Raw genomic sequence first — 26,200 nt, 5'->3', positions numbered from 1 at the left:
AGACTGGTCCGACAAACTACCTGACGGACTTTCGACGGACTTCCGACGGACTTTCTGAATGAACACGGACTTGCCTACACACAATCACAACAAAGTCCGACGGATTCGTACGTGATGACGTACGACCGGACTAAAATAAGGAAGCGTCGGTTTTCGTCCATCGGACTAGCATACAGACGAATGGGCTTTTCAATAGGAACTGGGTCCGGCGGAGTTCTGACATAAAGATTTGAAACGTTCCAAATCTAAAGTCCGTCAGATTTTACACCAAAAAAGTCCCCTACAGGTCCGATGAAGCCCACACGTCCGTCAGACCAGTCCGGTTGAAACGTCCACTCGTGTGTACGCGGCATTGGTTGTAATGGTGATGCCTGCACCCGAGCTAGTGGTTGAATCGGCCTTGGGGGGGGGGGGGGGGGCGACATCGCGGGCTCCCTGGACAGGTAAGTGTCCTTTTTAAAAGTCAGCAGCTACAGTACTTTTAGCTGCTGACTTTTAAAAAAAACGTTTTTGCGGCTGGAACTCCACTTTAAAGAATCCTCTGGGCCAAATCAGGGTAAGCATTCTTCCTGACCTTGTAATTTTGGTTTAAAATCTGAAACTTGCCCTAAATACTTAGTAAAGTATAGCCTAAAGTCAAAACTTTTTTTTTTGTTTTGGATAGAGTGGAGAGGGATTAGAACACTTGTCAGTTTGTATTGCTGTCTGTGCCCCCATTAGGGAGATTCACCCTCTCCATTTGTCCCATTTACCATTATAATTGAAAGTGCAAGTAAAAAAAAAAATTACCCCATGTTTGGGCTGTCCCCAGAAAAATAATAGAGGGGAAATCTTCCAATGGGGACACTAGTACTGTTGACCTGGGGGTTCCCAAGGGATTCCCTTTTTTCACAGGAATTTCCTCTCACTTCCTGTTTGGCTATGGGACAGGAAGTGAAGGAAAATCTCCACAATGGGACACAGATGACGAAAAAAAAAATTACAGGGGTTGTAATCCTCCCTTACTCTATCCAAAATTGTTTAAAAAGTGTTGCCTATATGTCTACTTTATAGTGTTACTAAATCCAGTACCCTGTATTCACTATATCTGGTCTCCCACAGTACACAGAACATGGAGATGCAATTGTTTTAGTAAATATAAACTGCTAAATACCTTTTCTCATCAGCAGTATATAGCAGTCTTGTAACTTCTATCCGTGTCTGGTTAAAGCTTGTGGGAGGAGTTTTTATTTTACTCTGACTGTCCTATGAGGACCTATGCAGGACCCCTGACCCTCTGTCTGGACAGTGCTGATTGGCCCTGTGCCAATCACATGCACTCTCCCAAAAAAAGAAAAACCTCTCTAGCAATACACACCAAACCAAGCATGTGCAGCTTGCCCTCAAGGATCTGTTCTATCAGGAGATGGATTGGGGGCAGTGGAAGAAGGGAATGATCAGAGAAGACAGGATCAAACAGCCTTTTTACACAATGCAGAGGATTAACCCTTTAGGTTCCACAGTGAGTATAACAAGCATCCTTTACTGCATATACAGGCTGATTTTACTGCTGTGGGTTTAGTAACATTTTAAAGTGATTGTAAAGCTTTTTTTTTTTTTAAACAACAAACGTCATACTTACCTCCACTGTGCAGCTCATTTTGCACAGAGTGGCCCCGATCCTTGACTTCTGGGGTCCCCTGGCAATGCTGGTAGCTCCTCCCTGCATTGTATAACCCCCTAGGAGAAGCGCTCTCCCGGGGGGGGGCTACCTTGCGGGCGCGCTCATTTGTGTCCATAGTCACAGAATGCCGGACTCGGCCCCACCCCCTGGTGTCCGCGTCATTGGATTTGATTGACAGCAGTGGGAGCCAATGGCTGTGCTGCTATCAATCTATGCAATCGAGAGCCGAGACAACGGGCAGAGGGAAAGAGTGCGTCTCTGGCGTGGGAATTACGGGGCTCAGGTGAGTAAAACTGTGGGGCTGGTCAGTGACAGAAGTTTTTTCACCTTAATGCATAGGAGGCATTAAGGTGAAAAAACATGAAGGTTTACAACCCCTTTAAGGCTAGGTTCACATCGGTGCGATGTCAGACATTGCATGTTATTCAAACCACACTGCTGTCCATATCACATGCGATGTCTGTGCGATGCGAACAGATTGTATGGCTGAATTCGCATCGCATTCGGACGAAAGTCGCGCTGGACCCTTTTTTGGTCCGCACCAGAACCGGATTGCATGAGTGTTCACACCCATGTGAATTGATTCCTGTCCGAATTGACAGTTCGTACTGCGATATGTTAACCGATCTGGGGGTGTCATTAACTTTGTATTGACACTCCCAGCGGTTCGCATATGACAGTGTGAACTGCCGCAGTGGATTCGCAGGGTTCCCGCATCGCACCATTGTGAACTGAGCCTAAAGAATAAGTTCAAGCACTACCCAAACATTACTGAATAGCAGTAATTACTAAAACAACAAGATTATATGGCATGTAAGAAATCAGCTGTACCTCTCAGATCCAGATTAAAGTCATGCAAGCGTCGGATTTCAGCTTCCAGTTTGTTCTTCATGGCTTTGTCCAATGTCTCCCTCTTTGTGGAAGACTTCACCAAACTCTCATAGGCTTCTGAAATCTTCTGGATTTCTGTTTCAAACTGGGAAAAAAAAAAATCATTACGTCACCGAATGATGAGGTACAACCCCAATTCCAAAAAAAAAAAAAAAAAGGGACGCTGTGTAAAATCTACATAAAAACAGAATGCAATGATTTGCAAATCTCATAAACCCGTATTTTATTCCCAATAGAAAACATCAAATGTTTAAAACTAAGAAAGTCATTTTAACCACTTGCTTACTGCGCACTTATACCCCCTTCCTGCCCAGGTCAATTTTCAGCTTTCAGCGATGTCACACTTTGAATGACAATGGCGCGGTCATGCTACACTGTAACCACGTGAAATTTGTATTTGTTTCAAAGCTTTATTTTGGTGGTATTTAAGCACTACTGAGTTTTTTATTTTTTGCTAAACAAACAAAAATATTTTGAAAAAAACAAAAAACAAAACATTTTTGTTATAAAATTTTGCAAACAAGTAATTTTTCTCCTTCATTGATGTGCGCTGATGAGGTTGCACTGATAGGCACTGATAAGCAACACTGAAGGGCACGGATAGACGGCACTGATAGGTGACACTAATGATGATACACTGATTGGCAGCACTGATGGGCACTGGTTAGCAGTACTGGTGGGCATTGGTAGGTGGCACTGATGGGCACTGGCTAGCAGTGGTGGGCACTATTTAGGAGCACTGGTGGGCTCCTTTTTTATAAAAGCTTGTTATCTGCTTTATTCTTTTCTCCTCATGCTGCTAGCGTGATTAAAAAAAAAAAGCCGATAACCGGCTTCTGTTTACATTGTGTGATCAGCTGTCATTGGCTGACAGCTGATCACGTGGTAAAGGGCCGTGATTGGCCCTTTATCCCGATTTGTGATCACCCAAGTCCCAAAAACTCGTTGATCACAGAGCGTGCCGCAGAGGGCGCACGGGCAGCGCGAGCATGGAAGGACATCCATGGATGTCCTGCCGGCATTTTAAAGAGGTTGTAAACTGCTGGACGTTTTTTTTCCCCCTGCAAGGTAAAGCCATATTGTGCTAGTATGCATCGCATACTAGCACATTATGTTAAACTTACCTTAAAACAAATCCCTCCCACGTTAAGATGTCAGAGCTGGAGGCCGCTTCCATCTTCACCCGTCTTGCTTCTGGGTTCGCGGACTTCGTACATGTATTGTAAATATCTCCTGAACGGTGCGCGTTTAGGAGATATTTACACTACCTATAGGTAAGCCTTATTATAGGCTTACCTATAGGCAATAGTCATGCATGGAAGTTAACTTCCACTGTAAGCCCGTGCTGTAGCCGTCTTTTGGCTATAGCACAGGCACAAGGTGGTTAAGAAAAAAAAAGAGGTAACTTTGAAATTAATGGCAGCAACACATCTCAAAAAATGTTAGGACAGGGTCATGTTTACCATCGTGTAGCATCCCCTCTTTAACAACACTCTGTAAGTCCCCATTCACACCTCAGTGTTTTGTAGCTTGAAGATCCAAAACACTGGAGGAGAAAAAAATCTATTATGCCGCGTACACACGGTCGGACTTTTCGTCTACAAAAGTCCAACGGACGCAGACGGACTAAAGCTGGCTGGTAATCCGATCGTGTGTGGGCTTCTCCGGACTTTCAGCAGACTTTTTCAGCCTCAAATCCGACGGACTTTAGATTTGAAACATGCTTCAAATCTTTACGTCGTAACTACGACGGACCCCGAAATCCGCTCGTCTGTGTGCTAGTCCGACGGACAAAAACCCATGCTAGGGCAGCTATTGGCTACTGGCTATGAACTTCCTTATTTTAGTCCAGTGTACGTCATCACGTACGAATCCGTCGGACTTTTGTGTGGTCGTGTGTAGGCAAGTCCGTTCGTTAGAAAGTCTGCTGCAAGTCCGCCGAAAGTCCGCCGGAAGTCTGTCGGACAGGCTGTCGGACTTTTGTAGACGAAAAGTCCGACCGTGTGTACGCGGCATTATTCTCTGTGGAGTTGGTTCACATCTCCACTGCAAGTCGCCTGAAGCCAAATGGTTGAAGCTCAAAAAAGTTCTGGAGCTTTTTTTGTAGCTCGAATAGGGGAGATTGGTACATTTTTTAAGCAGTTTTGTTCCATAGAAATGCATGAAAACACTTAATTTGAGCTTTTTATTGTGCGTTGCTCTGCTCAAATGCAATAATGAAATAAAAATATATCATAATTAATAAACACAATTTAAAAAATAAAAAAATAAAGAAACCCAAACCCTTAACCCTAATATTAACCCCTAACTCTAATCCTAAACCATAACCCTAATATTAACCCCAACACTAATATTAGAGTTGGAAATATTTTTATTAAGTCAACATTTGAAACATGCAGTCCTGACACAACAGTAATGAAGTACAACAGCAAGTCAGCTCAATGGCTATCGCCCATAGCATGACAGATGCAACCCAAAGGTACATCATAGAGACTGTGTGTAGTGTCATAACAGAGGAAGCAGGTTGAGTAATAACCAAAATATGGCATGGACCATTATCCAATCTCCAACACTAATCTTAACCTTTAACCCTAATCCTGAACCCTAACCCTACAAAATAAATAAGTAAATAAATTAATGAATTATCCTCTAACCTTTAAACCCTATCCCTTAACTCCTTACAAAAAAAGGAAAAAAAACAATAATAAATAGTGGATGAAAAAGCCGAAAAACATAGCAACAAATAATGAAACATATGATATTTTTCTCTATTGACTAATTAAAAAATGCCAAAGCTCAAAAACGCTGTAAGAACTCTGTACACAAACGCTCAAAAACACGCATACAAATGCTAGAAAAAAACCTGAAAAAAAGCTCAAAAACGTGACACTCAGGTATGAATGCAGCATTATCATCTGGGAACTGAGGAGACCGGTTTCTGGAGTTTTGGGAGAGGAATGTTGTCCCATTCTTGCCTGATATAGGATTCTAACTGCTCCACAGTCCTGTTTCTTCTTTTTGTTTCAAGATGCACCATGCGGAACACCGCTAACAATCTTACCATTAGGAGTGTGAATAATTAACCACTACTCCCTAAATATGGTCTTCAAGACAATTTTATATAGGCCTTACCCTACCCATTAGCCATATTACTAATTTACCATAATCGTCTGCAGTTGGCATAGTTGATGCCTTTTTAGCCTTCAGTTTTATTGCTGTTAAGCAACAATTATTTGTTGTCCTAATGCAGGGTCCTTCTTCCTGTGTCCTAATGCAGGGTCCTTCTTCCTTTGTCCTAATGCAGGGTCCTTCTTCCTTTGTCCTAATGCAGGGTCCTTCTTCCTTTGTCCTAATGCAGGGTCCTTCTTCCTTTGTCCTAATGCAGGGTCCTTCTTCCTTTGTCCTAATGCAGGGTCCTTCTTCCTGTGTCCTAATGCAGGGTCCTTCTTCCTTTGTCCTAATGCAGGGTCCTTCTTCCTTTGTCCTAATGCAGGGTCCTTCTTCCTTTGTCCTAATGCAGGGTCCTTCTTCCTTTGTCCTAATGCAGGGTCCTTTTTCCTTTGTCCTAATGCAGGGTCCTTCTTCCTGTGATCTAATGCAGGGTTCTTCTTCCTTTGTCCTAATGCAGGGTCCTTCTTCCTGTGATCTAATGCAGGGTCCTTCTTCCTTAGTCCTAATGAAGGGTCCTTTTTCCTTTGTCCTAATGCAGGGTCCTTCTTCCTGTGATCTAATGCAGGGTCCTTCTTCCTTTGTCCTAATGCAGGGTCCTTCTTCCTGTGATCTAATGCAGGGTCTTTCTTCCTGTGTACTAATGCAGGGTCCTTCTTCCTTTGTCCTAATGCAGGGTCCTTCTTCCTTTGTCCTAATGCAGGGTCCTTCTTCCTGTGTACTAATGCAGGGTCCTTCTTCCTTTGTCCTAATGCAGGGTCCTTTTTCCTTTGTCCTAATGCAGGGTCCTTCTTCCTGTGATCTAATGCAGGGTCCTTCTTCCTTTGTCCTAATGCAGGGTCCTTCTTCCTGTGATCTAATGCAGGGTCCTTCTTCCTTTGTCCTAATGCAGGGTCCTTCTTCCTGTGATCTAATGCAGGGTCCTTCTTCCTTAGTCCTAATGAAGGGTCCTTTTTCCTTTGTCCTAATGCAGGGTCCTTCTTCCTGTGATCTAATGCAGGGTCCTTCTTCCTTTGTCCTAATGCAGGGTCCTTCTTCCTGTGATCTAATGCAGGGTCTTTCTTCCTGTGTACTAATGCAGGGTCCTTCTTCCTTTGTCCTAATGCAGGGTCCTTCTTCCTTTGTCCTAATGCAGGGTCCTTCTTCCTGTGTACTAATGCAGGGTCCTTCTTCCTTTGTCCTAATGCAGGGTCCTTTTTCCTTTGTCCTAATGCAGGGTCCTTCTTCCTGTGATCTAATGCAGGGTCCTTCTTCCTTTGTCCTAATGCAGGGTCCTTCTTCCTGTGATCTAATGCAGGGTCCTTCTTCCTGTGTACTATGCAGGGTCCTTCTTCCTGTGATCTAATGCAGGGTCCTTCTTCCTTTGTCCTAATGCAGGGTCCTTCTTCCTGTGATCTAATGCAGGGTCCTTCTTCCTTTGTCCTAATGCAGGGTCCTTCTTCCTGTGATCTAATGCAGGGTCCTTCTTCCTTAGTCCTAATGAAGGGTCCTTTTTCCTTTGTCCTAATGCAGGGTCCTTCTTCCTGTGATCTAATGCAGGGTCCTTCTTCCTTTGTCCTAATGCAGGGTCCTTCTTCCTGTGATCTAATGCAGGGTCTTTCTTCCTGTGTACTAATGCAGGGTCCTTCTTCCTTTGTCCTAATGCAGGGTCCTTCTTCCTTTGTCCTAATGCAGGGTCCTTCTTCCTGTGTACTAATGCAGGGTCCTTCTTCCTTTGTCCTAATGCAGGGTCCTTTTTCCTTTGTCCTAATGCAGGGTCCTTCTTCCTGTGATCTAATGCAGGGTCCTTCTTCCTTTGTCCTAATGCAGGGTCCTTCTTCCTGTGATCTAATGCAGGGTCCTTCTTCCTGTGTACTATGCAGGGTCCTTCTTCCTGTGATCTAATGCAGGGTCCTTCTTCCTTTGTCCTAATGCAGGGTCCTTCTTCCTTTGTCCTAATGCAGGGTCCTTCTTCCTGTGAGCTAATGCAGGGTCCTTCTTCCTGTGATCTAATGCAGGGTCCTTTTTCCTTTGTCCTAATGCAGGGTCCTTCTTCCTGTGATCTAATGCAGGGTCCTTCTTCCTTTGTCCTAATGCAGGGTCCTTCTTCCTGTGATCTAATGCAGGGTCCTTCTTCCTTAGTCCTAATGAAGGGTCCTTTTTCCTTTGTCCTAATGCAGGGTCCTTCTTCCTGTGATCTAATGCAGGGTCCTTCTTCCTTTGTCCTAATGCAGGGTCCTTCTTCCTGTGATCTAATGCAGGGTCTTTCTTCCTGTGTACTAATGCAGGGTCCTTCTTCCTTTGTCCTAATGCAGGGTCCTTCTTCCTTTGTCCTAATGCAGGGTCCTTCTTCCTGTGTACTAATGCAGGGTCCTTCTTCCTTTGTCCTAATGCAGGGTCCTTTTTCCTTTGTCCTAATGCAGGGTCCTTCTTCCTGTGATCTAATGCAGGGTCCTTCTTCCTTTGTCCTAATGCAGGGTCCTTCTTCCTGTGATCTAATGCAGGGTCCTTCTTCCTTAGTCCTAATGAAGGGTCCTTTTTCCTTTGTCCTAATGCAGGGTCCTTCTTCCTGTGATCTAATGCAGGGTCCTTCTTCCTTTGTCCTAATGCAGGGTCCTTCTTCCTGTGATCTAATGCAGGGTCTTTCTTCCTGTGTACTAATGCAGGGTCCTTCTTCCTTTGTCCTAATGCAGGGTCCTTCTTCCTTTGTCCTAATGCAGGGTCCTTCTTCCTGTGTACTAATGCAGGGTCCTTCTTCCTTTGTCCTAATGCAGGGTCCTTTTTCCTTTGTCCTAATGCAGGGTCCTTCTTCCTGTGATCTAATGCAGGGTCCTTCTTCCTTTGTCCTAATGCAGGGTCCTTCTTCCTGTGATCTAATGCAGGGTCCTTCTTCCTGTGTACTAATGCAGGGTCCTTCTTCCTGTGATCTAATGCAGGGTCCTTCTTCCTTTGTCCTAATGCAGGGTCCTTCTTCCTTTGTCCTAATGCAGGGTCCTTCTTCCTGTGAGCTAATGCAGGGTCCTTCTTCCTGTGATCTAATGCAGGGTCCTTTTTCCTTTGTCCTAATGCAGGGTCCTTCTTCCTGTGATCTAATGCAGGGTCCTTCTTCCTGTGTCCTAATGCAGGGTCATCTGTCTCAGGTTAAAGTAGAAGTTTGACCTCTCACTAAAAAGAAAATATATGCTGCAGCACTTAATAAGTGTATCTTTACAGTCCCCTCTTGTTCCCCATGCAGAGTGCCAAAAATACTTGTTAGGTGTGTAAGGGAATTCCACCTAAAGCAGCTGCCTTTGATGGTATGGATACAATACTGCACTGCTCCTGAATTCAGAGCAGAGTTACCACTCTTATGTAAACTGTGCCTTGTTGCACTACATTTGAATGAAAAAATGTTGCAGGGGCATCAAGATTGTCACTACTGATTAACAAGCCTGTAGCTTATCAATCAGCACCTGGTCACACCTATTCCTGCTGCTCAAACCCTCCCACTGTGAGCTGCAGTGTCTGGGAGGGGGAGCGCGTGGGACACAAATGAAGGAAGAATTGGTTCAGTCATAGAAAGTTATTTTACTCTATGAGGCTTGTGCATTACATAGTAATTGGATTTGGGACTTATTCAGACTGTCATGCAGGAGCACTTTAAGGGTTTTACCAAGAAACACAAATTAGAAAAAAGGATTTTCCATTAATGCAGAAGAAACTGTACACAATAATGTTTGTGTCTTTTAATGCCAGAACACACTCTGGGGGGAGGAGGTCTGCAGTCGGAGCATTTACAAATCCATAACTGCTATAAAGCTTTTGCAGTGTAGCACAAATGTGGATATAGGTACAGAAATAATACAGCTATGAACAGGGACCTTGAGAAAGCATTGTTGTGTTTTACGATTTCATCTGATTCACTGAAAGTAAACTGCTGCAATCAGTATATTAACACAGATGGGATCAGTAAAAGATACAGCTGAGAGCCAAGTAATAACAGCCACTAAAAGTCACAGCGAAAACATCTTTATAAGTGTGGGACTAAAAATCAATCAGAAGAATCCAAAGAATAAAAGAGTCAAGAGTCTCTTAAAATCTTGCAAAGAGCCAATGATGTGACCACAGATGCGGATAAAGTCATAGGGCAAATGAGTGAAATGACAGAAAAAGTTGTGGCTTCTATACAGAGCCAGGTGCTGGGATACAGCAATATAGAGAAGCAGACATTGGGGTTGATTTACTAAAATTGAAGAGTATGCATTGCTGGGCACAGGTAAGGCTGCATTCCTGGGCACTGGTAAGGCTGCATTGCTGGGCACAGGTTAGGCTGCACTGACGGGCACTGGTGAGGCTGCATTGATTGCCACTGGTTAGGCTGCTTTGCTGGGCACAGGTGAGGCTGCATTGCTGGGCACAGGTGAGGCTGCATTCCTGGGCACAGGTGAGGCTGCGTTGCTGGGCACAGGTGAGGCTGAATTCCTGGGCACTGGTAAGGCTGAATTCCTGGGCATGGGTGAGGCTGCATTGCTGGGCAATGGTGAGGCTGAATTTCCTGTTACAGGTGAGGCTGCATTGCTGGGCACTGGTGAGGCTGCATTGCTGGGCACTCCTGAGCCCTGCATTCTTTATGTAGCATGCTCCTGAGTGCTACTTAGCCCTGCATTCTTTATGTAACGCACTCCTGAACTCTGCACTCTGTTTTTTCTCTGTCTTATCTTCATAACATTTGGTAGTCATATCTCAAAAAATTATAAGTAGTATCTTTTTTTTTAATCTTTATTTATGGACGGAATGTGAGAAATAACGTATATATCATACAATCATTACATAAACACATACCACATACACTGCATATATAATTTGAAGGAAATATGCGGAATTTTACCCATAACAACTTGATAAAAGATAATGTACTTTAGCAAGGAACATACATTCCACATTAAAGCGGAGCTCCACCCAAAAGGGGAAAATCTGCTTGTTCGCACCTTCATCCCCTCCACTGACACATTTGGCAATTATTTTTTTTGACAGGTACCCTCTCCCACTTCTGGGTTAGATCGCCGATTTACGTCATTTCCGGCCCCTCCTCTGCCTTCTGGGACACACAGGTCCCAGAAGATGGAGGGACTATTCTGAAAGCGCAGCGTGACTCGCGTATGCGCAGTAGGAATGCAGCTGTAAAGCCTAAAAGCTTTACTGACGGTTTCCCTTACTTACAATGCCAATGTCTGCACCCAAAGCCAATTGACAAACCGGCTCACGGTGTGGGATCACTGGACAGGTAAGTGTCCTTATATTAAAAGTTGGCAGCCACAGTATTTGTAGCTGCTGACTTTTAAACAATTTTTTTACAGACTGGAGCTGCTCTTTAATAATTATGCTACCAAAAATTAGTCTATGCTGTAAATTGCCTCCAGTATTGTTCCAGTTTATTCTTGCTGGAGGCTGCCATTTTGCTGAAGCCCAGAGCCCCTGAGTAGCAGTAAATCTTTAGGCTGTCAGCAGATTTGTCTCTAGTGGCTCTGATTTTTGGCACAATGCCATAAACTGGGAGCAGCTGAGCATGTGTAGGCATTTATTTTTAATGTTTTACATAGCTAAACCTGCAAAAGGTGCCAGCCTGAAGTTATCTAACAGGATTTCATTTTCTGACTTAAGTTCCAATTCAAGGCCTCATGCACACTGGACGTTTGGCCACCTCACCGAGACGCCCTTCCTCCTGGTCGCAGTGTTTTGGCAAAAAAATGCTTGACACTTGTAAAGGCATGTTTAGGCGCATCAAGCACTTTGGCGTTAATGCATTTGGTTGGCCAGAATAAATGCTTGATGCGCCTAGAATTAACGCGCGTTGAGACACGCGTTAAGCATTTTTTCTGCCAAAAAGCTGCTGCTCCTGGACGCGATGGCAGTGAGTTTTTTGCTTCTAAACGCCCTGCCTTTAATCGCCTAAGTATGCACAGACACATAGGCTAACATGCAGATGCGTTTAGAGGCAGAGAAAAAAAATTACAGACGCCGTTAACAACAGCATTAAAATTGTCCAGTGTGCATGAGGCCTAAAAGTGTACTTTGCGGGGGAAAGTCCTAATTCCCACTTCCCACATCTACTTCATCATTTTTTTTTAGAACCCTCATAAAAATCTACTTGAATCTGCGGTCACGTGATCTCTGGTAAGTGATAACTGGTGGTCTGAAGCTACTCTCTGTTCTCCCCATAGGTCTGGCTGTCCATCCCTCACTACTGATGTATGCTACATGACCTTGTGCTGGATTCTTCCAACAGTCAGGATACGACATGGGAACTACAAACTGGACCCTCCCGCAGAAAGAGATGAAGATCTAGGACTCGGCGTCCAGTGACAGGCGTTTTAAGTAAGTATTTGAGGCTTTCGTATGGATTGTGGAGTGAAAAGGGTGTTTCATTTTTGTTTTTTCCTGAAGATGAGCTTAATTGACCCTGCAGAAGGACAAGCAAAGCTGAGTTGATAATGTTCTTAGTAGACTATTAGTAGTCTAATAGAAGACTATTCACACGATTATGTTGGGCTCTGATCTCTGGCCTGGATACAGAGCACTTCATTGACGTAGTACCAGCAGAAGGAACCTCAATGATGTACTACCGGCAGGAGGAACCACATTGATGTAGTACCGGCAGAAGAAACCACAATGATGTACTACCGGCAGGAGGAACCTCAATGATGTACTACCTGCAGAAGGAACCACAATCATGTACTACCGGCAGAAGAAACCACAATGATGTAGTACCAGCAGAAGGAACCTCAATGATGTACTACCGGCAGGAGGAACCACATTGATGTAGTACCGGCAGAAGAAACCACAATGATGTAGTACCAGCAATAGGAACCTCAATGATGTACTACCGGCAGGAGGAACCACATTGATGTAGTAACGGCAGAAGAAACCACAATGATGTAGTACCAGCAATAGGAACCTCAATGATGTACTACTGGCAGGAGGAACCACATTGATGTAGTACCGGCAGAAGAAACCACAATGATGTAGTACCAGCAGAAGGAACCTCAATGATGTACTACCGGCAGAAGGAACCACAATGATGTACTACCGGCAGAAGGAACCACAATGATGTACTACCGGCAGAAGGAACCACGATGCACAGGTATACGGCACACTAGGAAGCAGCCAATACCAGTGGCAGCCATAGCTTTGCAAAATAAAGATGTACCGTATCGACGTAGGAAAGGTCAGTATTTTTCTTCTTCTGCCTCGTACACACGTTCCGAATATCGTACGACCGATCGTACAACCGTTTTCACTTAAAAGTCGCAAGTAGAAATTGAATAGCTAAATAAAGTCACGAAAATTCTCGTACGACAGATAAAAAAATCGGAAGTGATGTCATGCGTTGTAATGTATTTTCGGACGACAACTATACTGACTAAATGAAAATCGTACGATCTGGAATCGTACGAGGAAAATTTTCGTGTATGACCGATCCAATAATATCAGATGAACGGTCGTGATCGGCTGTCGAAAGTAGTATACACACGATCCGAATATCGAACGATCCTTGCTCGGATGACCGTTTTCGTACGATATTCGGATCGTGTGTACGGGCCATTAGTCTAATGACAGGGGGCACAATTCACTAAAGGTTATCACATGCGTTATGATGGTCACGTGACCAGTTAACGCATGCAATAATGAAAATGTCAATTCACTATTGCTCATATGCGGTATTTAGCGCAAACACCAAAAACTTTTGTTAAATACCGCATAAAAAGGCATTAAACTAAATTCACAAAAGGAAATAAGTACATGCATGCGGTAATTAAGTACTAGTCCAAGCTTGCGATAACTATTCAATAACTATGGCAATGGTCAGACCTCCCCCAGTGATTGGTTTAAAAAAAAAGGCTTATATGCAAGTTTATGGCCATGAAAGGGGTATTGGAGTCCGGTACTGCCCTGGGGGACATGTATCAATGCAAAAAAAAGTTTGAAGAAAAGATCGTATTTTCAGGAGCAGTGATTTATAATGATTCTTAAAGTGTAACAATAAAATTGGAAATATAGTGCCTGGGGGGGGGGTCCCCTTAGTCTGCCTGTAAAGTGGCACATCTGTACCATGTATAGAACATGCTGCAGCAAAACTGTCATTTCTTTTTTTTTTTTTACAGAAAAGTTTTTATTAACAAATCCGCATAACATCATAGTCAGCAACAGATTTTCATGTTCAAGCATACAACAGTAATACATGTAATCTATATTCGGGGGTCAATATTCTACAAGTACATGGTGCGGTCAATTAAAAAAAACTGTAATTTCTAAAGAAGGCTTACCTGTAGGTGCCATGAATATCTCCTAAACTTGCACCATTTAGGAGATATTCACTATATCTGCATGTGGCGACGTTATTGGCACATGTGCACTGAAGAAACGGCTCGCCCTTGCCGTTTCTTCAGTAGCTGTGCCGTGACCGGTGGCACTTGCGCGCATGCATGGGAGTGACGCAATTGTGGAGCCGCGAACCCGGAAGTAACTCCGGTGGAAGATGTCCGCGCTGTACTTGGAGGGCCAGCGCCGATCCAGGGCATCGTTCTAAGGTAAGTATTTCATAATGAGCTAGTATGTGATGCATACTAGCTCATTATGCCTTTGTCTTGCAGGGTTTGTTTTTTTTTTTTGTTTTTTTTCCCAGGTTTACAACCTTTTTAAATCCCATTTAAAATGACTCACGGTTTTAATTGCCGGCACCTGGCTACTGAAAAAAAAAAAATGCAATGGGTCCCCCCCACCCAGTCCACACCAAGCCCTCAGATTTTAGGGGGGGACCCCACGTCTTTTTTTTTTCAATAGCCAGGTGTCGGAAATTGAAACTGTGAGTCATTTTAAATGGGATTTGACTTGTTTTTTTTTTTTCTTTAGCAATGTCATTTTTGCTGCTATATGCATGCTACAGATGCTGCGAACCAAACTGGGGGTGGTGTTCGGCCCATATCTACTTGTGAGGTGCACGTTTTCATGCGGTATTTAAAGCATAATTCGGAAATATAACGCATGTGAGATTTTAAGGAAATTTTCTTTGTGAATTACGCTATTTAAACACTGTGCGTTTGAATATGGTAAAATATCGCTTAGTGAATTGTGCCCAGGGTCATTTTAGATTTAAAAGAACCCTTATTTACCAGAGAGCTTGGCTTGGAACAAATATCATCCAGAGTATTTTTATTGAAGAAAAAACCCTCAGGCAGTGAGCTGGTTAACTGGCAGTAACTATGGTGACGGAATGAAATATGTTTGCTCACTCTAGAGTTCCTGCGGTTTCCTCAATTCTGCAAGGAAAACACCGCGGTCCATAAACTGCTCCACAGAGCCCTCTGCGTCTTTCATGTGCTGAGATACAAACAGCTTGGCACGTGAATCGCTGCACATGGCTCCCCATAGCAGAGGCACTGAGCTTTTGTCTGCAAGGGGAGGCTGGCCACTGCTAGAATATGTTCATGTTTCTCAGCGGCTCTGCAATTTCCTCTCAGACTCCCTGAGTTCATTGATGGGCCCCGGTACCAGCCCCCTCACTCCGCCCACACTGTAATCCTGACTAGCGTATTCATTATCCTGAAAGAGGAAAAGTCAGCCAGTAGATGCAGGGAAAGATTTCTCTGCTTTCCAAACACTCTACACAGAGGATATCCACATACACCTAGGAGTTCTGCTACAAGAAAGGCTAGCACTGTAACTAAACATGTGAATTTGTGTTGATTGTTCAGGTAAAGCCCATCACCTGGCAAAGCTTAAAGGGTAACTCCACTTTCATGGGAAAAAAAATAGCAAATAAAAAAAAAAAATAATATAGCATTTACAAATGCTACACAAGCCATATTATAATTGGATGTTATTAACACCTTCTCACCCGGCCTATAGCAGGAGGACGGCGGGGCGGTGGCTTTTCCATCAGCGCAATCTGTCACCGGCCATGTCCACAGGACACAGTCAATGACTGATCAGTGTACCAGTTTGCTGACCAATCACAGCAGGTCACATGACAGTTGTGCACAATGGATGACCTCCTTTTATGCCATCCATTGTGTACAATTGTGTTGCTAGCCGTGATTGGTCAATTTAATCACATGGTACAGACAGGGCCAATCACATCCCATCTGTACCATGTGATTATCTTTAGACCAATCACAGCTAATTGAAACAATACATACCAAATTAATCTGTTTTATTCTGCTATAAGCAAACATAAAAAACAAAACAAAAAAAAAAAACCCTGATCACTTCCCCAGAGTAGTACAATTTAACTATGGTAACATTACATTGCGCTGGTCAATGTGTTAAAAAAAAAAATCGTAAAAGAAAATGTAAAGAAAATGTATAACTTTTTTTTTCATACTGTCTCTAGTCAGTTTCCCTGATCACTGTCACACCAGTTACCGTATATGATGACGCTCTACTGCACTGGTGACATTATGTAAAAAAAAAGAATTGTGAAAATGTTTTCTTTTAATTTCTTTATTTTCCCCAAAATTTGGACAAAAAAATTACAACTTAAAAACTTGCCATGCCTTTTTCCTGTTTTCAGACCTCAAGAAATGAGACAGGCCATCAGTACATCAAGATTGATCGATTTTCAATATTGTAAAAATAAATGTAAATATTTTATTATATCTTTTCATGTGACAACACTGAAGAAATGACACTTTGCTACAATGTAAAGTAGTGAGTGTACAGCTTGTATAACAGTGTAAATTTGTTGTCCCCTCAAAATAACTCAATACACAGCCATTAATGTCTAGCCAGAGACTGCGGATCTAATACAGGAGATAACCAGAGACTGCGGATCTAATACAGGAGATAACCAGAGACTGCGGATCTAATACAGAAGATAACCAGAGACTGCGGATCTAATACAGGAGATAACCAGAGACTGCGGATCTAATACAGGAGATAACCAGAGACTGCAGATCTAATACCACAGATAACCAGAGACTGCAGATTTAATACAGGAGATAACCAGAGACTGCAGATTTAATACAGGAGATAACCAGAGACTGTGGATCTAATACAGGAGATAACCAGAGACTGCAGATCTAATACCACAGATAACCAGAGACTGCAGATTTAATACAGGAGATAACCAGAGACTGCGGATCTAATACAGGAGATAACCAGAGACTGCGGATCTAATACAGGAGATAACCAGAGACTGTGGATCTAATACAGCAGATAACCAGAGACTGCAGATCTAATACAGGAGATAAGCAGAGACTGCGGATCTAATACAGCAGATAACCAGAGACTGCGGATCTAATACAGGAGATAACCAGAGACTGTGGATCTAATACAGGAGATAACCAGAGACTGCGGATCTAATACAGGAGATAACCAGAGACTGCGGATCTAATACAGGAGATAACCAGAGACTGCGGATCTAATACAGAAGATAACCAGAGACTGCGGATCTAATACAGGAGATAGCCAGAGACTGCGGATCTAATACAGAAGATAACCAGAGACTGCGGATCTAATACAGGAGATAACCAGAGATTGCGGATCTAATACAGGAGATAACCAGAGACTGCGGATCTAATACAGGAGATAACCAGAGACTGCGGATCTAATACAGGAGATAACCAGAGACTGCGGATCTAATACAGGAGATAACCAGAGACTGCGGATCTAATACAGGAGATAACCAGAGACTGCGGATCTAATACAGAAGATAACCAGAGACTGCGGATCTAATACAGGAGATAACCAGAGACTGCGGATCTAATACAGGAGATAACCAGAGACTGCGGATCTAATACAGGAGATAACCAGAGACTGTGGATCTAATACAGGAGATAACCAGAGACTGCGGATCTAATACAGGAGATAACCAGAGACTGCGGATCTAATACGTGAGATAACCAGAGATCGCTGATCTAATATGTGAGGTAACCAGAGACTGCGGATCTAATACAGGAGATAACCAGAGATTGCAGATCTAATACAGGAGATAACCAGAGACTGCGGATCTAATACATGAGATAACCAGAGACTGCGGATCTAATACAGAAGATAACCAGAGACTTTGGGTCTAATACAGCAGATAACCAGACACTGCGGATCTAATACGGGAGATAACCAGAGATTGCGGATCTAATACAGAAGATAACCAGAGACTGCGGATCTAATACAGGAGATAACCAGAGATTGCAGATCTAATACAGGAGATAATCAGAGACTGCGGATCTAATACAGAAGATAACCAGAGACTGCGGATCTAATACAGGAGATAACCAGAGACTGCGGATCTAATACAGGAGATAACCAGAGACTGTGAATTTAATACAGGAGATAACCAGAGACTGTGGATCTAATACAGGAGATAACCAGAGACTGCGGATCTAATACAGGAGATAACCAGAGACTGCGGATCTAATACAGAAGATAACCAGAGACTGCGGATCTAATACAGGAGATAACCAGAGACTGCGGATCTAATACAGGAGATAACCAGAGACTGTGGATCTAATACAGGAGATAACCAGAGACTGTGGATCTAATACAGGAGATAACCAGAGACTGCGGATCTAATACAGGAGATAACCAGAGACTGCAGATCTAATACAGCAGATAACCAGAGACTGCAGATCTAATACAGGAAATAATCAGAGACTGTGGATCTAATACAGGAGATAACCAGAGACTGCGGATCTAATACAGGAGATAACCAGAGACTGCGGATCTAATACAGGAGATAACCAGAGATTGCGGATCTAATACAGGAGATAACCAGAGACTGCGGATCTAATACAGGAGATAACCAGAGACTGTGGATCTAATACAGGAGATAACCAGAGACTGCAGATCTAATACAGCAGATAACCAGAGACTGCGGATCTAATACAGCAGATAACCAGAGACTTTGGGTCTAATACAGCAGATAACCAGAGACTGCGGATCTCATACAGGAGATAACCAGAGACTGCGGATCTAATACAGGAGATAACCAGAGACTGCGGATCTAATACAGGAGATAACCAGAGACTGTGGATCTAATACAGGAGATAACCATAGACTGCGGATCTAATACAGGAGATAACCAGAGACTGCGGATCTAATACAGGAGATAACCAGAGACTGCGGATCTAATACAGGAGATAACCAGAGACTGGGGATCTAATACAGGAGATAACCAGAGACTGGGGATCTAATACCCCCCACTAGCGGACGAGAAAGGGTTAAAACTGCCCGCAATGCGCCGCAATAGCGGCGTTTTGCCGGCATTATCCCAGCGCTGCCCCATTGATTGATTGTAAACACACTGCTCCTTCACCGCTCTAAAGAAGCTGCTGACAGGACTTTTCCTGACGTCCTGCCAGCGCAGAGCTCCGGTGTGAAAGCCCTCGGGCTTTCACACTGGAGACAATGCTGCAGCTGTTTGAGGGCGGATTGCAGGCGCTATTTTTAGCGCTATAGCGCCTGCAAAACGCCCTCGGTGTGAAAGGGGTCTAATACAGAAGATAACCTAACCAGAAAGTTATCAATGGGTAGAAAGTTTACCTTCCAATATGACAATGACCCAAAGCACACAGCAAAAATGACCACATAGTCGTTAACCCCTTTAGCCCCAGAAGATTTTACCCCCTTCCTGACCAGAGCACTTTTTGCGATTCGGCACTGTGTCGCTTTAACTGACAATTGCGCGGTTGTGTGACGTTGCTCCCAAACAAAATTGTCGTCTTTTTTTCCCCACAAATAGAGCTTACTTTTGGTGGTATTTGATCACCTCTGTGGTTTTTATTTTTTTGTGCTGTTTATAGCGAAAAAGAGCGACAAGTTTGAAAAAAAAAAACGCAATATTTTTTACTTTTTGCTATAATAAATATCCCCCAAAAATGTATAAAAAAAACTTTTTTTTCCCTCAGTTTAGGCCGATATGTATTCTTCTACATATTTTTGGTAAAAAAAATTGCAATAAGCATATATTGATTGGTTTGCATAAAAGTTATAGTGTCTACAATAGATTTATGCCATTTTTATTATTATTTTTTTTTTTACTAGTAATGGCGGCGATCTGTGATTTTTATCTGCACTGCGACATTATGGCGGACACATCGGACAATTTTGACACATTTATGGGACCATTGGCATTTATACAGCTATCAGTGCTATAAGAAAAATGCATTGATTACTGTAAAAATGTCACTGGCAGGGAAGGGGTTAACACTAGGGGGCGATCAAAGGGTTAACTGTGTTCCCTGCTACGTGTTCTAACTGAAGGGGGGATGGGACTTGCTAGGGGAAGAGATAGACATATAGTATATAGACATATACTTTGTATGAACACACAATCAGTCTCTTCTCCCCTCAGAGAACCGGGATCTCTGTGTTTACACACAGAGATCCCGGTTCTCGCCGTGTCACGAGCGATTGCGGGAGCCCGGCAGTCTCGCACTCGCATCAGCTCCAGGGGCGAGCAGCGGGTGCGCCCCTAGTGGCCACAGGGCAAAGCGAGGTAAGGTAACGTCGTTTTGCCCAGTCTTGCCATTCTGCCGCAGTACAACTGCGGCGGCTGGTCGGCAAGTGGTTAAAGGAGAAAAGGATGAATGTCCTTGCATTGCCTAGTCACAGTCCAGACTTAAATCCCATTGAAAATCTGTAAAATGACTTGAAGTCTGCAGTCCACAAATGGTCACCATCAAATTTAACTGAACTTGAGGAGCTCTGCAAAGAAGAGTGGGCAACTTTTGCAAAGTCTAGAAGTGCAAAGTTAGTAGAGACATACGGCGTTAACGAACAAAAGTTGATCTGTGTTCCCTGTTGGAAAATTTCTATTGGATCGGAGCTGCAGGCTCCCTGCTGTCAGAATACAAAGACACAGCATGGAGGATTCCCCCCATCCACCTCGAATGTGTAGATAGGAGAAATTGGGTAATTTTTCTTCATTCAACCTGCTGGTTGAACGAAAAAAAAACAATAAACTTATCTATGGTCAGCCTTGGCGTGACCAGCAGGATTAGAGAAGAAGTATAAGACATTTGGCTGGCAAAGGGAGACTTTACAGGACATGAACAAGGGGGCCCCATCACAACTGTGACCTTGGTAAAATCTTGTTTCCTACTCTGCGATCAATCTTGACTCTGGGGGTTATTTACGAAAGGTAAATCCACTTTGCACTGAAAGTGTCCTTGGAAGTGCAGTCGCTCTAAATCTAATGCTGCGTACACACGACCGGACTTTCCGGCAGAAATGGTTCGACGGAATCATTCCATCGGACATTCCGATCGTGTGTGGGCTTTTGCTTTTGAAAATTCTGATGGACCTAGAAATAGAACATGTTTTAAATCTTTCCAAGAGAATCAATTCCTATCGAGAAAACCGTTCGTCTGTATGCTATTCCGACGGACCAAAAACGACGCAAGGGCAGCTACTGGCTACTGAACTTCCTTTTTTCTAGTCCCGTCGTACGTCATCGCGCTCTAAACGATCGGACTTTGGTGTGATTGTGTGTAGTCAAGTCCGTTTCAGCGGAACTCCGTCGGAAAAACCGTCAGAGTTCATTCCGCCGGACATTCCGCTTGTGTGTACTCGGCATAAGGGGTAGATCTGAAATGAGGGGAAGCTCTGCTGATTTTATCATCCAATCACGTGCAAGCTAAAATGCTGTTTTTTATTTTCCTTGCATGTCCTCTTCGGATCTACAGTGACTTTACTTCCAAGTGCACTTGCAGTGCAAAGTAGATTTGCCTTTAGTAAATAACCCCCTCTAGCCAGACTTGGAAGTGGTGGAGACGTCTGAAAACGGTTTCATAAAAAAAAAGGCAGTTTCAAAAAACGCACACACACAAAAAACATGATTTTTTTTTTTAAAGAACTTTTAAAGGAAAGGAAAAAAGTTCAACATACAGCAAGAAAATATGAACAAGTTCACCAAAAGGCTGCCATTAAAGAGTACTTAAGATCTATCCAGTCTGCAGCTGTAGAGGAAAAAAACAAAGACAAATCCTTAAAAGGCTAAAGAGTCACTCAGCAGGCTGGATTTCCCATAACTTATCAGGTCAATAAGTAGGCTCCTGCCAAGTTAAGTGCAGTTATTCTGAGCCGGTGACTGAAATCTCCCCTCCAGGAGTCCTCTGGATCAGGCTTTCTGGTACAATTATCTTATCATTGAATACAAGTCACTGCCAATTGCAGTTCAAAGAGCAGTGCTGGTGACGTGCCAAACCAAACAGAGAGCCAGGCCACATCTGTAGCTCTCTGCTTACACTTCACAGTGTAAGTGCGCTGATTACGAGGGCTTTGCGCACAGGTCGCGGGTTGGTGTTTACAGGCTAGAGCACCAGTGGCTGGACCCCTCAGGAAATGGGGAGCAGATGTTAGCTGAGCAGGATTATAACTGTGTGAAAGCTTAGTCCACAAAGCAAATGAATCCAGTGAAGGTACTCACTGTAATCCCAGCACTATATAATGTACACTCACCAGCCACTTTATTAGGTACACCTTGCTATTTCTGGGCTGGACCCCCTTTTGCCTTCAGAACTGCCTTAATTCTTCATGGCATAGATTCAACAAGGTGTTGGAAAGGTTCCTCAGAGATTTTGGTCCATATTGACATGATAGCATCACACAGTTGCTGCAGATTTGTCAGCTGCACATCCATGATGCAAATATCCTGTTCCAACACATCCCAAAGGTGCTCTATAGCAGCGGTCATCAACCCTGTCCTCAGGGCCCACTAACAGGCCAGGTTTTATGTATTACCTTGGGGAGATGCAGACTAGAATACTGCAATCACTGAGCAGCAAATGATATCACCTGTGATGTATTTCAGTTATCTTGCAAACCTGGCCTGTTAGTGGGCCCTGAGGACAGGGTTGATGACCAAAGCTCTATTGGATTGACATCTGGTGACTGTGGAGTCCAGTGACCTCATTGTCCAGTCCTGAGATGATTTGAGCTTTGTGACATGGTGCATTATCCTGCTGGAAGGAGCCATCAGAAGATGTGTACACTGTAGTCATAAAGGGATGGACATGGTCAGCAACATGGGCTATGAGTAAGCGCTCTATGGGAGCGTGAAACGCGTCAGGGGTTATGCTGTATCACTTCAACAGAGCAATGTACGCATTTTATACCATGTCATTTTTTCAATAAAGAAGATTTTACCTTTATTATTCCAATCCGGAGTGCGGCAGTCCAGATTTTTCATTGCACCTATACCATGGTCAGCAACAATACTCAGGTAGGCCGTGGCGTTTATACTATGCTCAATTGGTACTAAGGGGCCCAAAGTGTGCCAAGAAAATATCTCCCACACCATTACACCACCACCAGCCTGAACCGTTGATACAAGGCAGGATGGATCCATGCTTTCATGTTGTTTACACCAAATTCTGACCCTACCATCTGAATGTTGCCACTAAAATCGAGACACGTCAGACCAGGCAACAATTTTCCAATCTTCTGTTGTTCAATTTTGGTGAGCCTGTGCAAATTGTAGCCTCAGTCACTGTTTTTAGCTGACAGGAATGGCACCCGGTGTGGTCTTCAGCTGCTGTAGCCCATCTGCTTCAAGGTTCGATGTGTTGTGCATTCAGAGACAATAGTCTGCATACCTTGGTTGTAACAAGCGGTTATTTGAGTTACTGTTGCTTTTCTATCATCTCAAACCAGTCTGCCCATTCTCTTCTGACCTCTGACATCAACAAGGCATTTTTGTCCACACAACTGCTGCTCACTTGATATTTTCAGGCCAATCTCTGTAAACCCGAGAGATGGATGTGTGTGAAAATCCCAGTAGATCAGCAATTTTTGAAATACTCAGAGCAGCCCGTCTGGCACCATCAACCATGCCACGATCAACATCACTTAAATCCCCTTTCTTTCCCATTCTGACGCTCAGTTTGACCTTTAGCAAGTCATCTTCACCACATCTAGATGCCTAAATGCACTCAGTTGCTGCCATGTGATTGGCAGATTAGCAATTTGTGTTACCAAGCAATTGAACAGGTTTACCTAATAAAGTGGCCGGTGTGTGTATTTCTCCATTGCCTAGTGCTGCTGTGCTGCATATACTGAACAACTGAGAAAGACGTTCTCTTCAAAAAAACAACAGCCCAATATTTCCTTTGTCCTTGCTTATTCAATTCCACATCTTTTGGTAAGAGGTACATGAGTCTTCAACATTGGCAGCACAGTGTGGCACTTTCCAGGTAAATATCCCCTACATGCCCTTAAGATCTAAGTAATTCTTATAAGCACTAGGGTCCTCGGTTCAAACCCCAACCAAGACACTACCTACATGGAGTTTGCATGTACTCCTGTGCTTGCATAGGTTTCCTCTCACACTCCAAAGGCATGCTAGTAGATTCATTGGCTCCTGTCTAAACTGACCTTAGTATGTGTATGTATACATGTGAGGTAGGGATCTTACATTTTAAGCTCCTTGTGGATAGTGAATGATGTTAATGTACAACATGAAAAGCTCTGTGTAAATTGGCGGTGCTATATAAATGCCAGTAATAAATGAATAAAATGAAAGCACACCCTAACACATACCCAACATGGCCTCTATGTCTCAAAATGCAGTTCTGATTTGTGAACAGAGACGCTTTTACTGCCCATGATGTATTATACAGTAGATCTTTTCCTCTCCTGTAAAGCCATGTACATTGTTTAAAGCTGAATTCTAGGAATTCAGACACTTTCTAAAATTTGCTGGTTTACTATTGGTTAAGTCCACGGAGGTGCATGTCACCTTGTGGACTTTTCTCTTAAATTTACAAATGACGGTTTTACTGAGTGCAGGGAATACAACTATTGCTACACTCCTGGTGCTCTGATAGGAGAGATACTGCCTTCTCTTTACAGCAGCGGCTCTGCCCACCCCTCCCCTCTGCTGCCTATTCACAGAAGGCTTTGTATTTTGTGAATGAGTTCACCTAATACAAAGCACTCTGTGATTGGGCAGGAGGAGGGAAGGGGTGATCACAGTGGCTGCATACAACTCTGCAGCTGCAGCAGCTGAGACCAGAAGATCCAGCATTGGAGTGGCAGAAGTACAGCAATAACTATGCTCCCAGCGCTCAGTAAAAGTTATGTAACTGTAAATTAAAGAGATAGGTCCACAAAGTGGCATGCACCTTGTTGGACTTAACCCATGATAATCCAGAACAATTTAGAGAGTGGCTGAATTCCTGGAGTTCAGCTTTAAAGCTGATGTCTAGACAAACAGCTAAATGCACAATTGATTTATATTTCTGCCCATCCATTCCTTAGATTTACACAGCACAGCCCTGTCCAGCAGGGCAGGAGACCTGACTTTTCTCTACTGCAGTTAAAGCGGTGGGCCAGCTGAAAAAAAAAAAAATTTTAAAAGTCAGCAGCTACAAACACTGTAGCTGATGACTTTTAATAAGCACACTTATCTGTCCCTGGTGCCCGCGATGTCAGCCGCCTGAGGCCGACCCGTCCCTCGCTCTCGGGTCCCAGCGGCGCCATTCGAACTAAGGGAAACAGGCAGTGGAGCCTTGCGGCTTCACTGCCTGTTTCCTACTACACATGTGCGATTCGCACAGCGCTTTGTGAATGGGGCGCGCTGTGTTGTGGGACACACACAGCTCCTGGAACACAGAGTGCCCCATTCCCTAGAAGACAACGCGAGGAGGAGAAGACTGAAGATCACCACGGTGTAGGAAGTGGCAGATTAGGACAATCTGCCTAGCAACAGCCATTTCTGGTAAGTTAAAATTTTTTTTTTTTTTTTCCAGATTTTTAGGAACATTTTGTTGTAATTTTTTTTTTTTTTAGGGTGGCCCTCCACTTTAAGTATTACAACTGGGCCTCCCTGCCAAAGAGTGTGAATGTACAATGAAAGGGGAAGAAGCAGACTGAGCTCATCTCTCTGTCACTCTACACTTTCCTACTATCAGCCTGTCTTTTGTGAGCACATGAGCTTTGAAGCACAACAGACCAACTCCTTGCAGTGCTTCTCCCTCTCCCAGTCTGAGTACTGCTGGACAGGGACTGAAGAAGGCTATTTGATACCAAGTCAATAGGTATGTGCACTTCTTACATAAAAAAAATAAAAATGTAATGATTTATTAATGGACACCAAGCTGCACTAATTTGTTTTATCTGCCTGAAATACAGCTTAAATAAAACATGTGGATAGCGTACCTTTTGAAGTTTGTCTGCTTTCTCATAGCAGATCCCCAGCTGCTGTCTCAAGGTTCCATTCTCCTTGGTTAAGATCTCCACCATCTGGTGTGCCCGTTCCACAATGGTGAAAGCCTCTGGCGGGAGTGGCTGGATGGGCGATGGGGATGGCGATGGCGTTGGGTGGGATGTCATCCCCATCGGGAATAATGGCAGAGAGGTTGAGTGCAAAGAGCTACTGATGGAGGATGCTTGGGAGGACATGGGGCTGTGGTGCTGCAGCGGGACAGATGGGAAGGGAAGATGAGGAGGCTGCTGCCGGCTGCAAATGAAAAAAAAACAAAAAATGTAAAGATGAAAAGTCAGCGCTGGGACATTATCTTT

The 26,200-nt window shown here is 43.7% G+C and overlaps 1 protein-coding gene across 3 annotated transcripts in view; it reads right to left on the bottom strand.

The window, feature by feature from the left end:
• The window catches only part of AMOTL1 (angiomotin like 1), a 201,245-nt gene that overhangs the window by 53,828 nt on the left and 121,217 nt on the right, over positions 1 to 26,200 (bottom strand). For all 3 annotated transcript variants that reach the window (XM_073613021.1, XM_073613022.1, XM_073613023.1), the window contains 2 exons: positions 25,838 to 26,138; positions 2,495 to 2,639 (listed from right to left, as the gene is read on the bottom strand). In XM_073613021.1, the coding sequence (XP_073469122.1) occupies positions 2,495 to 2,639; positions 25,838 to 26,138 (446 nt within the window). The remainder of the gene's footprint in view (positions 1 to 2,494; positions 2,640 to 25,837; positions 26,139 to 26,200) is intronic.

The sequence above is a fragment of the Aquarana catesbeiana genome, linkage group LG02 (genome assembly GCF_042186555.1).
Source record: "Aquarana catesbeiana isolate 2022-GZ linkage group LG02, ASM4218655v1, whole genome shotgun sequence".
NCBI lineage: Eukaryota > Metazoa > Chordata > Amphibia > Anura > Ranidae > Aquarana > Aquarana catesbeiana.
Note: the sequence above shows the minus strand (reverse complement) of the source record. Positions and strands in the feature narration are given on the sequence as shown.